The following is a 15617-nucleotide window of genomic DNA, read 5'->3' as shown; positions in this document are numbered from 1 at the left end:
TTGAGGATTGCCATAAGTCAATCCCCCAACGCTTCCATAGCCTGTTCAAGGGTTTGGCTGGTAAGCCTACGGTGCGGGATAGTAATTAGCATCGCGGGTAGATAGACCCAGATGAAATCCGTAACCTACCTTCTAAAAACCTCCCTATATGCATTTGTCGTCTCAGTAACAATGTGCTCGGGTAGCTCTACCTAGAGAAAAAAAATTGTCAGTATGTCTTGAGAGGAGCGGAGTGTACTGAACTTGATGGAGGTTCAAGATAGCCTTGTCCTGGGAGCTGCAGTAAACCCATGAGGGTGACTTACGCCGGGCTTTCCCACCAGGCCGTGGGCTTTTAAGTAATCACGAATGTGCTGCTTATCAAAGCTTGGTTGCTCTTCGCCCACACGGACCGGCGCTGGCCAAAAACGCGAGCTGTCAGGAGTCCTATCGCATTCAGACGTCAGCACTTCTCGTAGACGACCGGTCGGAATCATTTTCAGGAGCAGTTCGTCGGTCGCAGACTATATTCTATGCGCAGAGGAGAGGAGATATTGAGATGTGAGACCTACAACAGCTCGTCTACTACAACTATCTCGTCTTTCTTCTCGTCGAGGGCTATGTCATCTCATTAGCAAAATAACAATGCATATTGGGAAAGAGAAGAAGCCACCGATTTCCATCTTGGTATCGGCGATGATGATGCCCCTCTCCATCTGGACAACGGGAGTTAGGTCCGCCTATGAAGGAGAGCTCAAGAGCATGAATTCGAGTTCTGGGGAATGTGTTCTTTTGTCGATGCCCTAAGACATGGCCGGGAAGTTATGGCGCTCAAAGTTACTTACAGCGAATGAATGAGCGGTCTTGTAGATACTGAGGGCAAGATTTTCAATCTCCCCAGCCCACTTTTCGCCCACAATCCTTCTTGCCTCCTCGGGCGAAATATTCTCGTCGTGAAAACCTTGGGGCGCTTTCGTGGACGGCTGTTAAATGTTCGTCTCAGTCTTCCCGCATAGGAGTGCTCGAAAGTAAGATACGAAGGACCTGCTCTTGAGATACTCGCGGGAGTAAATGCGATCCAGAAGTAGACTTACTGTGTAGATCGGCCCCCCCGGGAACGCCTGACAGCGTTGCAGCCCCGCCGGCTGCGGAATACCGTGAACTGTTGAAGACTTTTTGTATCTATACAAACAATAACTAGGTTAGAAAATGGGAAGCTGCGACAGAAGCTTAATTAGAAGACGTGGCTAGACTGACTCATCCCATGCAGACCCTGTAAGGTAGCCCCGAACGATGACCTCGATAGGAAACACCTTTAGGGCCTGGATCTGCATACATCGACCTCGTAAGGTTGCTCTCTCCGAAAGAGACACGATTTGGCAGCCGGACGGTGGCTGAAGGCTCAGAACATGGTGTCTGAAATTCGGCATTTGGGCGCCGAGAAGAGTGAACCAATACGCTACAGGCATTTGGATTAGCGACTTCTGAAAGGTATTAATTAACAGTCCGACGGTGGCGGGGGACGCGGGGGGTAAATGGAGGGTGAAAAGGCATGGCTAGGAAGATTCTTGGGAGTACCTGACATCTGACACAAGATAGCTCCTTTATCGGGGATTCCACTAGAGAGGATCTCGTCATATGCAGATACTCTATCCGTGACGACCATGAGGAGAGTAGACTTGTCGATCTGGTATATCTCTCTTACTTTACCACTGTGTCCGGATATTAGACTTCTGAGAAACATCAAAGGGATACGCAATAATAATTTTGAAGCGCAGGGAAAGGTACCTCGCGACCAGCTTTAGGGACTTCAGGTCAATCGACATCACCGCTTGAGACGACATTTTGGCGGTCCTCTAACTACCTGGATCTTCTTTAGATGCCTCTGAGTACGATGAACCGCCGGAGAGTTTATTTTTTTTTTTTTTTTTATTATTTTTTTTTTTTTTATATTTTTTTTTTTTTTTTTTTTTTTTTTTTTTTTTTTTTTTTTTTTTTTTTTTTTTTTTGTTTTTTTTTTTTTTTTTTTTTTTTTTTTTTTTTTTTTTTTTTTTTTTTTTTTTTTTTTTTTTTTTTTTTTTTTTTTTTTTTTTTTTTTTTTTTTTTTTTTTTTTTTTTTTTTTTTTTTTTTTTTTTTTTTTTTTTTTTTTTTTTTTTTTTTTTTTTTTTTTTTTTTTTTTTTTTTTTTTTTTTTTTTTTTTTTTTTTTTTTTTTTTTTTTTTTTTTTTTTTTTTTTTTTTTTTTTTTTTTTTTTTTTTTTTTTTTTTTTTTTTTTTTTTTTTTTTTTTTTTTTTTTTTTTTTTTTTTTTTTTTTTTTTTATTTTTTTTTTTTTTTTTTTTTTTTTTTTTTTTTTTTTTTTTTTTTTTTTTTTTTTTTTTTTTTTTTTTTTTTTTTTTTTTTTTTTTTTTTTTTTTTTTTTTTTTTTTTTTTTTTTTTTTTTTTTTTTTTTTTTTTTTTTTTTTTTTTTTTTTTTTTTTTTTTTTTTTTTAAAAAAATTTTTTATTAAATAAAAAAATTTTTTTTTTTTTTTTTTTTTTTTTTTTTTTAAATATATTTTTTTTTTTATTTTTTTCTATCCTCTTATATAAATAATATTATTAATAGAATAATTAAGTGCCTTAGATAGTTAGCGGCTTATTAAGCTTATTATATATTTAAAAATTATTAATTAAAGGCTAATACGCGTTAAATTATTTAAATATTTATTTAATAATTATTTTTAACGTAAAAATAATCTTATAAGTCGTCGGAGTATTTATAAGTAACTTTAATATTATTAACGCGACCTTCGAGGGTATCATAGGCGCGAGTTTACTACGTTTAATCCCCTTTCGCGACTCTTTCTACTTATTAAGGCTAATAGAGGCTTTTTATTTAATAGAAGAATAATAGAAGATAGAAAGGGTATTAAATAGTAATAACTATTACGAGCGTATTCTTAATATATCTCTTAGCCCTATAACTAGCGGGTCTTAGCGAAGGTATTCTCTACTATATTATATCTTCTTCTTATCTATATAGTTCGATACCTTAATTATCTTATTTAATATATCTATATTAATATTATATTTATATTAATTCTAATACTATAACTAAGATTAACTTACTTATTCTATTCGTATTAATAGACGAATTTAAAGAAACGCGCTAATAGAGGCTTTGATAAGAAATTAAGTTAAGTTATCGTATTTTTAAATAAGTCTATTAGATAGATAAATCGATTTTAAAGAGCCTAAAAGAAATAGCGAAACGGTCTTGGCAAATAGTAGTCGAGGGATAAAGAAGGTATTGAATTATTCGTACGGCTAGCGAATCGAAAGAAATAGTTAATATTATTCTATATTTTTATATTTAAAATATATACTAGTAGTATTACTTATAACTTTATATATTATAATATCTAGAGTTTTAACGGGGCTCTAATTAGATAAGAAACGGCCGAGTTATAGCTAATTAAAGATACTATTCTTCGAAACTTCCTCGTATATAACTTCTCTACGAGATAAGAGACCCTCTAAGCGGAGTAAGTATACTCGAAAAACTATTATTTAAAGCACTTATAATTTTCTTAACGCTTTAAATAATTAAGAAATAAATATATTAAATCTTTATAAAGAAATAATCTTATCTTAAACTTTATAGTAAAATTCTTTATTTTTAATATCGAATAATTTCGACGCGTTTTTAAGAAATTTTATTACTCTTTAATATATCTGATGACTCTAATATCTATTCTTTCGAAGTATTTAAACTTCTTTTTACTTTCTTTTATAATAAAGTTTAATATTAAAAGAATAGATTAAATTAAGACTCTATTTAAGTAAATTAAGTTTTAACGAGTATTAGTTCTATTAGATAATATAGTTAACGAGTTCGACTTAGTAGAAATATCTTAAAATATTACTAATATTCTATAATTATAATATTAAATTAAGTACTAATCTAACGAATTTATAGTTATATTAAATGAGATTTATTAGAAGCGAGATAATTTTCGAAAGATTATTATTCGATATTATATCGTCGTAATAGAAAAGAATCTAACTATAAATGATTTATTTTAGATTTATAGAATAATCGAGAAGGTAAATGTTAGGCCTAATGCGTTATGGGCCTTAACGCTACTTACGTTAAGGCGTCGATATCGTATATACTACGTTAGAGTCCCTTTTAGAGTTTAGTTTTAATAATATATCTCATATATCTAGAGACTTAACGGATATAGGTTTACTTTATATATTTTAAAGTTTTAATATTTTTTAGAGATTAATTCTATTATTAAATATACTATTAAACTCTATAACGATATTACGTCTTTTATAGTCTATATTCGCTAATTAATCGCTAGTAAGTTACGCTTTTATAGTTTTAATCTCTCTATCTTTTAAAGAAAAAGGCCTATTATTATTATAATATCGAGTTTACTTCTAAATCGTATAATAAAAAATGAAGATAATATCGAGAGCCGCTATAGCGTCGATAATAAGTTCGAGAATTTCTTATTAATAAAAGATCTTACTATAAAATAATATCTTATAATTATTAGAATTAAAAATCGTCGCCTAGAATAAGAATAAGAATTAACTATATTAAAGATTTATAATCGCGAGCTTTATAACGCTAGCTTATCGTTTATAGCTAGCGGGGATTTATCTACGTCGGTTATTATCGCGTCTCTAGCGAATATATTAATTAAGACGAAAATATTTCGCTCTAAAAAAATATATTTTTATAAGAGTATTAGTAAGGGAGAGTATTTACGCTAGTTCCGCGAAATCGAAATTAAGTTTCTTATAAGTTTTAAGTATTTTATTATTAATTAATTAAGAATTATTTATTATATATAATTCTTAAAAGGCGATCTTAATACTTAATAATATAAATACTATTAAATCTATAGTCTAAAGAATATAACTTTCGAATTCTTTAAGTAGTTTTTACTTAATTTAGTGGCGGATTTAGTAAATCGCTATTTTTTTATTTATGAAAAGTAAGAGAAGGCTAAATAACGCTTTAATTAAAAGATATCTATTTTTAAGATCTATTTAAAGAAGCTAGAGGTCTATATAACTCTATTTTCTAAGAAGTATCGAGTTAATTTCTTTTTAGCTAAGCTTAAATTAGAGCTTAAGAATAAGATTCTAAGTATTAATAATATATCGAAATAACGAAAAGAAATTCTTATCTAGACTATTATATAGAAAAAGATTTTAAAACGCGTACGCTTTAACGGCGGTTTCTATTCGAAGTCTTTAAAGGGGTTCGCTAAGGATAAGTCTTTAGAGGATTAAATTTTGAAGTCTAAATTAACTTTAAACGGCGGCGCTTATATAGCGCGTATTTAAGACGATAATATAAAGCGTAAAGCTAAATTCTTTAACTCTAATTATAAGAAGAATAGTTATTTTTATTATAGAAAATAGGGTTATTAAATATCTAAGTATTTAAATCTCGATAAATCGTCTATAGCCTATATCGGCGTAGTATTAATAAAAAAAGATTTAATCTTATAATCGTCTTAGAAGCGAGGTAAGAATAATAATTAATAGAGATAATTCTTTCTATTCTTATAAAGAGGTGAATAAAGCTTTAAAGTAAATAGAGGTAACTCGTTACTCTACTCGATATTAGAATATATATTAATTTAATTTTATAAAAGTTTATAGTTTAATAAGATTTAAAATCTTATAACGTTATTTTATTATAATCGAAAGCGTTAAATAGTTAAAGTATATATTATTATAGCGTATATTAACTAAATTATTAATTAGTAAATAGTTAAGATTAGAGTAGAAAGTATAATATACTCTTCTATATCATTAATTAAAAAGGCTTTAATATCGTATTAAATATATTTAGACTAAGTTAATTATAAGTATTATTAGATTTAGCGACGAAGTAATAGTAATTTAAGATTAACGCTAATAAATTATAAATTAAAGAATTAATTAAGTTTACTTAAATTATTAAATAAGAGCTAAATATATTTATAATTGTATACGTCGCGGTAATATAAAGCGAATCGAAAAATGAATATAGCTTAAAACTTTTTTAGAAGTTACTAGAGTTTAATAACGTTTTTTTTAATAAAAAAGTAGAGATCTTACTTACGCTTAAATAGAGAAATTATATTATTAAGATCGAGAGCGATAAAAAGCCGCTATATAGCTCTTTATATAATCTATCTTAAATAAAATTAGCGAAGCTACGGCGCTATCTAAAGAACTTTTTTTAGAAAAACTAGATTCGTTATTCGACTTCTTTAGTTAAAGTATTAATTCTTTTTATTTCTAAAAAGAATAAGGAGCTTTATCTTTACGTTAATTATCGAGGCCTAAATACGATAACTATTAAAAATCGATATTCGCTATCTCTAATTACTAAGACTTTAAATCGCTTATATAACGTTAAAGTCTTTATAAAGCTGAATCTTAAGGATATCTATTATCGAATTCGAATTAAAGAAAGTAATAAGTGGAAAATAGCGTTTCGTAGTTATTATAACTACTTCGAATATTTAATTATATCTTTTAGACTCGCTAATATATCGATAATTTTTTAAGCGTATATTAATAAAGCTCTTATAAGTTTAATAGATATAATATATATAGTATATTTAAATAATATTCTAATTTATAATATTAATTTAGTAAAGTATTAACGATATATTAAGTAAGTATTTAAGCGTTTACGCTAGTTCTAACTATACGCTAGTCTAAAGAAGTATTAATTCTATATCGAGCGGATTAAGTTTCTAGAATTTATCGTATTTATCGAAGGTATCGCGATAGATTAGAAATGTATCGCTATTATTAAGAAGTGGCTAAAATTAAAAAATTATCGAAATATATAAGTCTTTTTAGACTTTATTAATTTCTATTAGCGATTTATTTATAACTATTTTAATATAGTAATACTACTTATTAACTTACTTAAAGAGAGTAAGAATAATAAGAAATCTAGGTCGTTAGAGTGAATAGATAACGCTGAGCAGGCGTTCTAGTAGCTTTAAAACACTTTTATAATCGCGCTATTTCTACGCTACTATAACTTAAATTTAAAGCTATATCTTAAAATCGACGCTTTTAACTTCGATATAAGAGCTATACTTTTATAATTAAATAAAAATAACTACTAGCGATTAATAGTATTTTAATCTAGAAAAATAATTTCTATAAAGTAAAACTATAAGATCTATAATTAAGAGTTACTCGCTATTATAGCGTCTATAAAGTAATAATATTACTATCTAGAAGATAGTATATTTTATATTAAGATTCTAACGAATTATAATAATCTTAAAGACTTTATAAAATAGAAGAAATTAAATTTTAGATAAGCCCGTTAAGCGCTAAAGTTAGCTATTTATAACTTTAAGATTTTTTATCGAGTAGATAAATTAAACTCTATCGACTCGCTATCGCGGCGCTTTAATTATAAGAGAATTTCGTTATTAAATATTAAACTTTTATTAATACTATAGAATAAACTTATATTTTAAATTAATAATAAGTAGTTATAAAGAAATAAAGAGCTTATAGCGGTTATAGCGCTTATATTTCGTATTATTAATATCTAGATAATTATTTCTAGAAGAAAGCCTAAAGCCGTATAAGAGATTACTTATAACGCACTTTAAAGGCTAATAAAAATATTAATTTAAGATTTATAAGCCTATAATAATTAAATAAGCTCTTTTCGAATTAATATTAATAAGTTAATAATTAAGCGTCGCGTACGTAGCTAAGTATAAATCTTAGACTTTAAGAAACTATTAAGATATAATAGTCGCCTTTATATCTCTAAAAATAAAATCTTAAGAAAAGAGCTTATTAGTAAATACTATAATAATTTATTATTAGAATACTTTAACGCTATAAAGATATATAAGCTACTTATTCGTAAATATTATTAAAATAAAAGTTTAAAGTAAGTTATTAATTATATTAAGATATATAATATTTACTAGCGAATTAAAGCTTCGCGATATCGTCTATATAGCGAATTAAGCTCGCTTTCTATCGCTATTAAATTATAAAAGAAAATTTCTATAAACTTTATTATCGACTTATTAGCGAGTAAATATAAGAATATTATCTACGATACTATTCTAATTATAGTAAATCGATTTATAAAAATAATAAGATATATTCTTATATCTACTATAATCGATATCGCTTAGCTAGCGAAAGTATTTTATTTCGAAATAGTATATCGCTATAGTATACTAAACGGTATTATTAATAATAGAGGCTCTATATTTACTAATAGCTTCTAATTCGTTATTTACTTTTATTTTAAAATTAAGCGATATTTAAGTATCGCCTTTTATTCGTAAATCGACGAGTAGACTAAGCGGTAAAATTAGGTATTAAAATATTTTTTATATATATTTATTAATAATAAGTAAAACGTTTAAGTAAAATAACTGCTAATAATAAAGTTCGCTTATATAAATAATTAATATTTCTCTATCGAAACGATATCGTTCTTTCTAATATATAAATATTATTCTAAAATCCGTTAAAAGATCGAGAATAACTTTATTAAGAGAAAGATATTCGCTATAAATAATAGAGTAAAGAAGTTATAAGTATTAAGGGATAAGATAGTAGAGCGTCTTTATAGCGCTATTACAATTTAGTTTAAATATTATAATAAAACGTATTAGTCTTAAAGCTATAAGATAAGCGATTTAATAATATTAGCGATTAAAAATTTAAAGTAGAAACGTCTAAATAAGAAGTTATCTTATAAATTTATAGAATTATTTTGAATTATAGATAAGATAGAAATATAGATATATCGCTTACTTCTATTCTCGACGTATAGAATCTATAATATCTTTTATATATCGTTATTTAAGTCTTATTATCTTCGCGATTACGATAATATAGCGAAAGCCTTTATATAAACTCTCGATCTTATTAATAACGATAAACTTTAGAAGATTAAAGAAATTATTAATAAGATTAAGTATAAGAAAGATATTTAGTATAAAGTTAAATAGATTAATTAAGGCGAAGAGTATAATTAATAATTATTAGATAATAAACTTATTAATATTAATAAGCTAATTTAAGTCTATAAATAAACGAATAATAAGTAAAAGTATTAAATAATAAATAATAAGTCTCTTATTATTAAAGAGCTCGATTAATTATATAAATTAATAATAAATAAGCGAAGGCGATAAAATAAGATATAATTATTAATTAGATTAAATATATTTCTAGATAATATTTATACTACGCGCGTACTCCTCTATATTTACTATTATTAAGATATAAATTAATAAAATAATTATATTATTTAGCTATCTATTAAACTCTATTATAAAGAAAGTTTATTATATTAAGATATATACTATTAATATAAACGTATTTTTATCTAAAATAGTTATTAAAGAATTATCTAGAAATCCTATATTAGCGCTACTATTAAAAAAAGATCGCTATTTAAGTATTCTCCGCTATCTTAGTATTAAAAATCGAGTTAAGTTTATTAATTTAATTTTTTAATAAGAAGATAATTAAAGTATAGTCTTCATATTAATACTCGTCGACGTTCGCTATATATCGATAAAGGCTCTCGAGCTCCTCCTTTAATAACTTATTTATTTTCTTTAATTTCTCTATACGCTTATATATCGCTATAAGCTAGTCTTAAAAATCTATAATTATAATAAAGGCGACCGAAGTTATTACTATCGTATACCTCTATAACTTATATTATTAAATGATTTTCTTATCGAATTTAGTCTATCGACGAGATAGCTTTCAAGATTATCTAGCGCGATGATAGCGTTATATTAATTTTCTTATCTACGCTTAAAGGTGTAGAGGGATTTTAATATAGCGATTAATATCGCGCCTTTCGACTTTATAGTTATCGTAGAAGAAAGACTCATCTTAAATATATAAATCGTCGTCTTAATAAAAGTAAGTTTTATATAATAAATTAGATATTAGAATTTATTAGTAGTTATATATATAGAGCGATAATAATAGAAATAGTTAAGGGTTAGTAGTCGCGTCTATAAGACGACTATATACTTACTATTAAAGTTATTATTATTATTAAAAAAGAGTATTATAAAATTATTAATTTATATATCGACGCGATTAATAATAGTAAGATATTTATAATAAAGAGAAGTAAATTATTAGTATATATCTACAAATCTGAAAAGTTTTTATAAAATTTGAAATTGCTAATCGCGCGTTGGTCGTGGAAATTATAAAATTCGTCGAATTAGTAAATCTAATTTAAATCTATCTAAATTCCGCCCAATCAGTAACTATAGTCTGCTTTTCACACGCTATCCGCCGATTTAGTAATTACTATTTATTATTAAAATACTATTCGTCGATTTAGTAATTACTATATACTATTTAAATAATATTCGCCGATTTAATAATTACTATATATTATTTAAATAATATTTATTAATTTAGTAATTACTATATATTATTCGAATAATTTTTTTAGAAATAGTAATCGCCTTATATTAATATTTTATTATTTCTATAGTTCGCGATATCGACTTAACTCTATAAGCCGAGTTCGACTTAACTTAGTTATATTATAAGCCCAATTCGACTTAACTTAATAATATTATCGCTAGATATTAAATTTATATATATAAATTTATATTACTATATTAAATAATCTATCTTCTCTATTAAAGATAAGAGTATTATTATTTATAATATATCTTATAAGCGTTAATTATCTAAGAAGAAAAATCGTTATTAGCACGCTTCTCTATTACTATAATCGCGTTAAAGTTAATATAATATATATAAAGGTCGATAATATATATTTATATTTTTATTACCCGATCTTAGCTCTATTAATCTCTTCTCTTAATATCTAAATTCCTTCGAGATTTATATATATTAATACTCGTTAAAGTATTAAGTATCTTTTCTATAAAATCGAAATTAGCTTTCTTAAATTAAAAGTTTCGACTTTTAGATAATTATATATATAAGAATATAGCGAGTAGTAATATATATAAATCTTCTCTTATAATATCTTATATTAAGACTTTCTTCTAATTTATTATATTTTTAAGATAACGTATCTCGATTCTAATATTATTATATAGACTATTAATAACTCGAGGAAACTTTAAATAATAGCTCTCGTTATAGGCGATAATATTCTTTAAATTATAAGAAATTACGAATTAATTTAATAATAATCTTCGACGCCGAAATACTTAGCTAGATACTTTCTAAAGCGTATTAATATCTTTCTAATTAAAAAAGAGCTCGCTCTCTCTTCTCTTTCTAATTACGATATTTACGTATATATTTTATAATTATAGAATTTCTCTTCGCTCGACGAACTCTAAAGATAGTTCAAAAGTTATTCAAGTTAAGAAGGATCATCTGCAAATCTGAAAAGTTCCTTTTCGCATGATTTCCGCCGGGTCCGCATCATAAGCACGATTTAGCACGATTTAGTCTATTAAGCAGACTTTACCTATATTTAATTCTTTTTACCAGTTCTATTAGTTTAGCAACTTCAAAAAATTTTTAGTAACTTTAAAAATTTTGCGTAATGCACTCTAATACACTCTAAGTACTATTCTATATATATATAATATTAATATATATTATCATTAATATGCGTATTATTATATATACGCATCATTATACGCTATATTAGAGTATTATCTACGCGACTAATTTTATTAAATCGTCTAATTTCGTAATTAAATTTAAGTTAATATTAATACTCGTCGTCGTAGAATCTTACCGTCGCAACGTCGATTATTAGAACTTTTCTTTTTTTATACGTATTACTATTAAACTAGTAGAACTAACGAAAAAGATTAGAATAGTTACTAAACCGGCGGAATTTAGATAGATTCTAATTAGATTTACTAATTCGACGAATTTTATAATTTCCGCGACACACGCGCGATCAGCAATTTCAAATTTTGCAGAAACTTTTCAGATTTACAGATAATATCTAAGTTAAGAAAGATATTTAAATTAAGAAAGATATTTAAGTCGAGAAGAGTAACTAAAACCGATTTTACCCGTTATATATTTAATTCTATTTCTAATATTCTAAGATCTAAATCCTCGATATCTCTATTATCTTATAATATAATATATATTAATCTCCTTTATTACTCTATAGCTCTTATTTAAAAAGTTTAAATTATAGATATTATTATATTAATTAAAGTCGATAAAGCTATTAATATAATAAAATTTCTTATCTTTTATTAACGCGGATATAATATATATACTTCTCTTAATACTTACGAGGCTATAGAATCGTTATTTTTCGAGAATTTTTAGATTTCGCGCTATTAATAGCTGCGTTCTTTCTACTTTTATTATATTATAATATTTCTAAATTTATCTATTATATCGATATTTAAATATCTTTATAAAAATATTCTATAGATAAGTTAATCTTTATTTAAAATCTCTACGAGCTAGATTTATTACTTTTATTACGACTAATACTTTTTCTATTAGTTTTCTCGAAAGAATCTTATTAGTATTAAAGATTTATTAATTATATTTATAAACCTAAGCGTAGTTTTTATATTATCTTTTTCGAAAGAGTTAATTAATAACTTTATAGATAATAATATCTTTAAATAAGCGAGCTATATTTAGAGAATTCTTTTTAAGAGTCTTTTAATATTAAATATTAAAATAGATATAAATTGAATATCGACGTATTTATTTATAGTTCGCCTTACGTATATTAATATTATTATCTCTCTTAAATAGATAATATTTCCTTAATTTTATTCGATTTATTTAAATAAAGGCGATTAGAGTTTTAAAAAAAGTATTTAACTTTAATTATTTAGTAACAACCTCTACTAATCGCTAATAATAACTATTATAATAATAAATCTATCTTATAATATTACGCTTCTTATTATTTATCTATTAATTTTAGATATAAAGATCTAAAGAAGTTCTCGTTTTAGTCTTCTTCTCTTTCTTTTATAATCTCTTAATTATAGATAATAATACTTTTATATCTTAATACTTAACGAGATTACGTATTATAATTATCTTTTAATATACGATATTATAATATATAATTTATTTAATATAGTTATTATACTTATTCGTTAGTTTATAATACTTTTTAAAAAATTTAATATACGCCTTTTCTCTCGTTTAAATAATTAATCTATTAAATAAGTTAAATAATTATATTATTTTAAGTAAGTAATTAATACTATAAAACTTTAAGAAGTTAAAGTAACCTTTACCCGTCGTTTTATTTAGAGATTTATATACTCGAAAAATCTCTTTTAATAGATTAATTCGAGCTAAGGTCGCGAGTAGATATCGAATAGTATTATTATTATAAGAACGATATCTCGTTAATATAATAAGATTAAGAATAGCGCGATTTATATATAATATATTCGAATTTAATTTAACTAAGATCGATATAAAGATAGCTATTATCGTTCTCTATAGAATTCGACTATTCTCTTCTATTTACTATATCTTTTTACTTAGAGACTTAATATATCTTAGATTAATATAACTAGGGATCGCCTAAAAGCGGGTATTAAGAAGCTTATTTATCTTATTCTCTATCTTTATAGCCTTAATATATTTAATTTATTATTTAAGTAGATAGTCTATAAGTCTTTTAATTATTAAGAAGTATAGAATATCGAAGTATTATAATCGATATATATTAATAGCGAAGTAGTCGTCGATAAAAGAACGACGATCGTAGAATATTATATCTTATAAGTATTTCGATATCTTTTTAATATATCTCTTTTATAATCTTAGCTACTTAATTATATACTCGAATATTTATTTAGAATATAGAATTAAGAGATATAATCGCTTTCTCTTTATAAATAAGATTATATATATAGAATAATATCTATCACTTAAGATTAAAGTAATTATTATTTATTTTTTATAGTTTAATATTATAGTAACTAGTATTAAATAATATCTTCGAGTTAAATCGTTCGCGTATTATATATTAATATTATATTTAAAGTATTTTTTAATTACTAAATATACTTCGTTAATAAATAATATATCGCGAGAGTATAAGAAGTTATCTTCGATTATTAAATCTAAGATATAATAATAAATCTAGGCCTTAACTTCTTTTTTCGTAATAATTAATATTATTTCTAAAATTACTATACTCGATCTACTATACGCGTATTACGCGTTTTATTAAAGATTCTTAATCGTAATATAAATTAATTAAGTATATTAGTTCTTATATATTCGAGAGAGATAAGTTTTATTTAATATTAAAATAATAAAAACGATAATAAAGCTATTAAATAGCTTATTCTACGTTTTCTACTATTAATTCGTAATATATATCTCGCTATAGACTCTCGCTTTATTAGTATTTCTTTAATATATAAATCGATAATATAAGCTTATATTAAAAGATTTATATATTAAAAATATTTTAATAATATTTATAATATCGAAGTAAATAATATAATATATCTTCGATCTTAATTTAAATTTAAAGTTATAAATTTTAAAAGACTAGCTAGTTTAATCGTCGTCGATATTATCGCTATATATATTCTATATCTTATATCTTAATAATTTCGCGCCGTTAAAGCTATAGCCGTCTCGAAATCGCTATAAATAAACGTCGCGAAAGAACTTATTAATATTATTATCGAAGAATCTCGACTTAAGAAACTATAGCGCTAGCGTATAATCTTCCCGGGATTTAAATAGATTTTAAAAATTATTTATATCGAATATCGATTTAACGTTCGATCTAATTCGATAATTAAATATTAATTTTATTTAATTAAGAGACTTTAATTTAAATTATAATTCTATTAATCTCTTAGCGCTTTACTCTCTTAAATATAATTCTATAGAATTAACTATTAAAGACGAAATTATAATATTATAACTTAAGTCTATTATAGAGATAAAGAGTACTATTATCTTATTATCTAGATTCATTATTTATATCACGTTTATCCTCTCTTTTCTTATCTCTTACTTATTTAATTACTATTATAATATCGAATTCGTAGTTATATTACCTTCGAGTAAATATATATCTTCTTCTCTTATAATAATTAGAGCTATTAGATTATTAATATTATTAATTATATCGCGATCTATAATATCGAAAAACGCGTATAAAAGAATCGATTTTCGCTTTCTGCAACCTCGTAGGTATTTAATAAATCCACTACTATTTTTATATTATTTTTTATAAAAGCGATATACTCGATATATATTCTTTTATCTATTATTAATTAATTATAAGATACGCGTTCTTTAGTAATCGATAACGTATTAACGTCTTAGCGAATATATATTATTACTTTAGCCTTACTTATCGCGAAGTCTAATTTTAACTTTATATTCTTTATAATTATATAAAAGATATTTATAAATTTATATATAAAAAATATCTTATATTAATAAGTATTTATAAAAAGAAAGAATCTATAACGAGCTGTCTAGAAGAGGAATACTTTTATTATTTTTAAATATTTCTTTATATTTAATATATATATAGTTAAAGCGCTTTTATATATATAAAACTACGTTTATATATTTACTTTAAAATAGTAAAATCGCTTATAGAGTATATAATTTAGAGATATATA

At 24.8% G+C, this 15617-nt stretch overlaps 1 protein-coding gene across 1 annotated transcript; it reads right to left on the bottom strand.

Annotated features, from left to right (window-relative positions):
• Positions 1–17: 17 nt before the first annotated feature.
• Positions 18–1823, bottom strand: HO173_005562 (uncharacterized protein; the record flags this gene model as incomplete). The annotated part of the gene is made up of 10 exons (XM_037307477.1): positions 18–66; positions 130–191; positions 306–426; positions 552–597; positions 653–695; positions 825–962; positions 1074–1161; positions 1237–1438; positions 1558–1691; positions 1768–1823. 10 exons carry the CDS (start codon positions 1821–1823, stop codon positions 18–20), a joined length of 939 nt encoding a protein of 312 aa, XP_037165659.1.
• Positions 1824–15617: the final 13794 nt, after the last annotated feature.

This window comes from Letharia columbiana (genome assembly GCF_014066305.1).
Source record: "Letharia columbiana isolate WasteWater2 chromosome Unknown Sc0000015_s1, whole genome shotgun sequence".
In the NCBI taxonomy this organism is placed as follows: domain Eukaryota; kingdom Fungi; phylum Ascomycota; class Lecanoromycetes; order Lecanorales; family Parmeliaceae; genus Letharia; species Letharia columbiana.
Note: the sequence above shows the minus strand (reverse complement) of the source record. Positions and strands in the feature narration are given on the sequence as shown.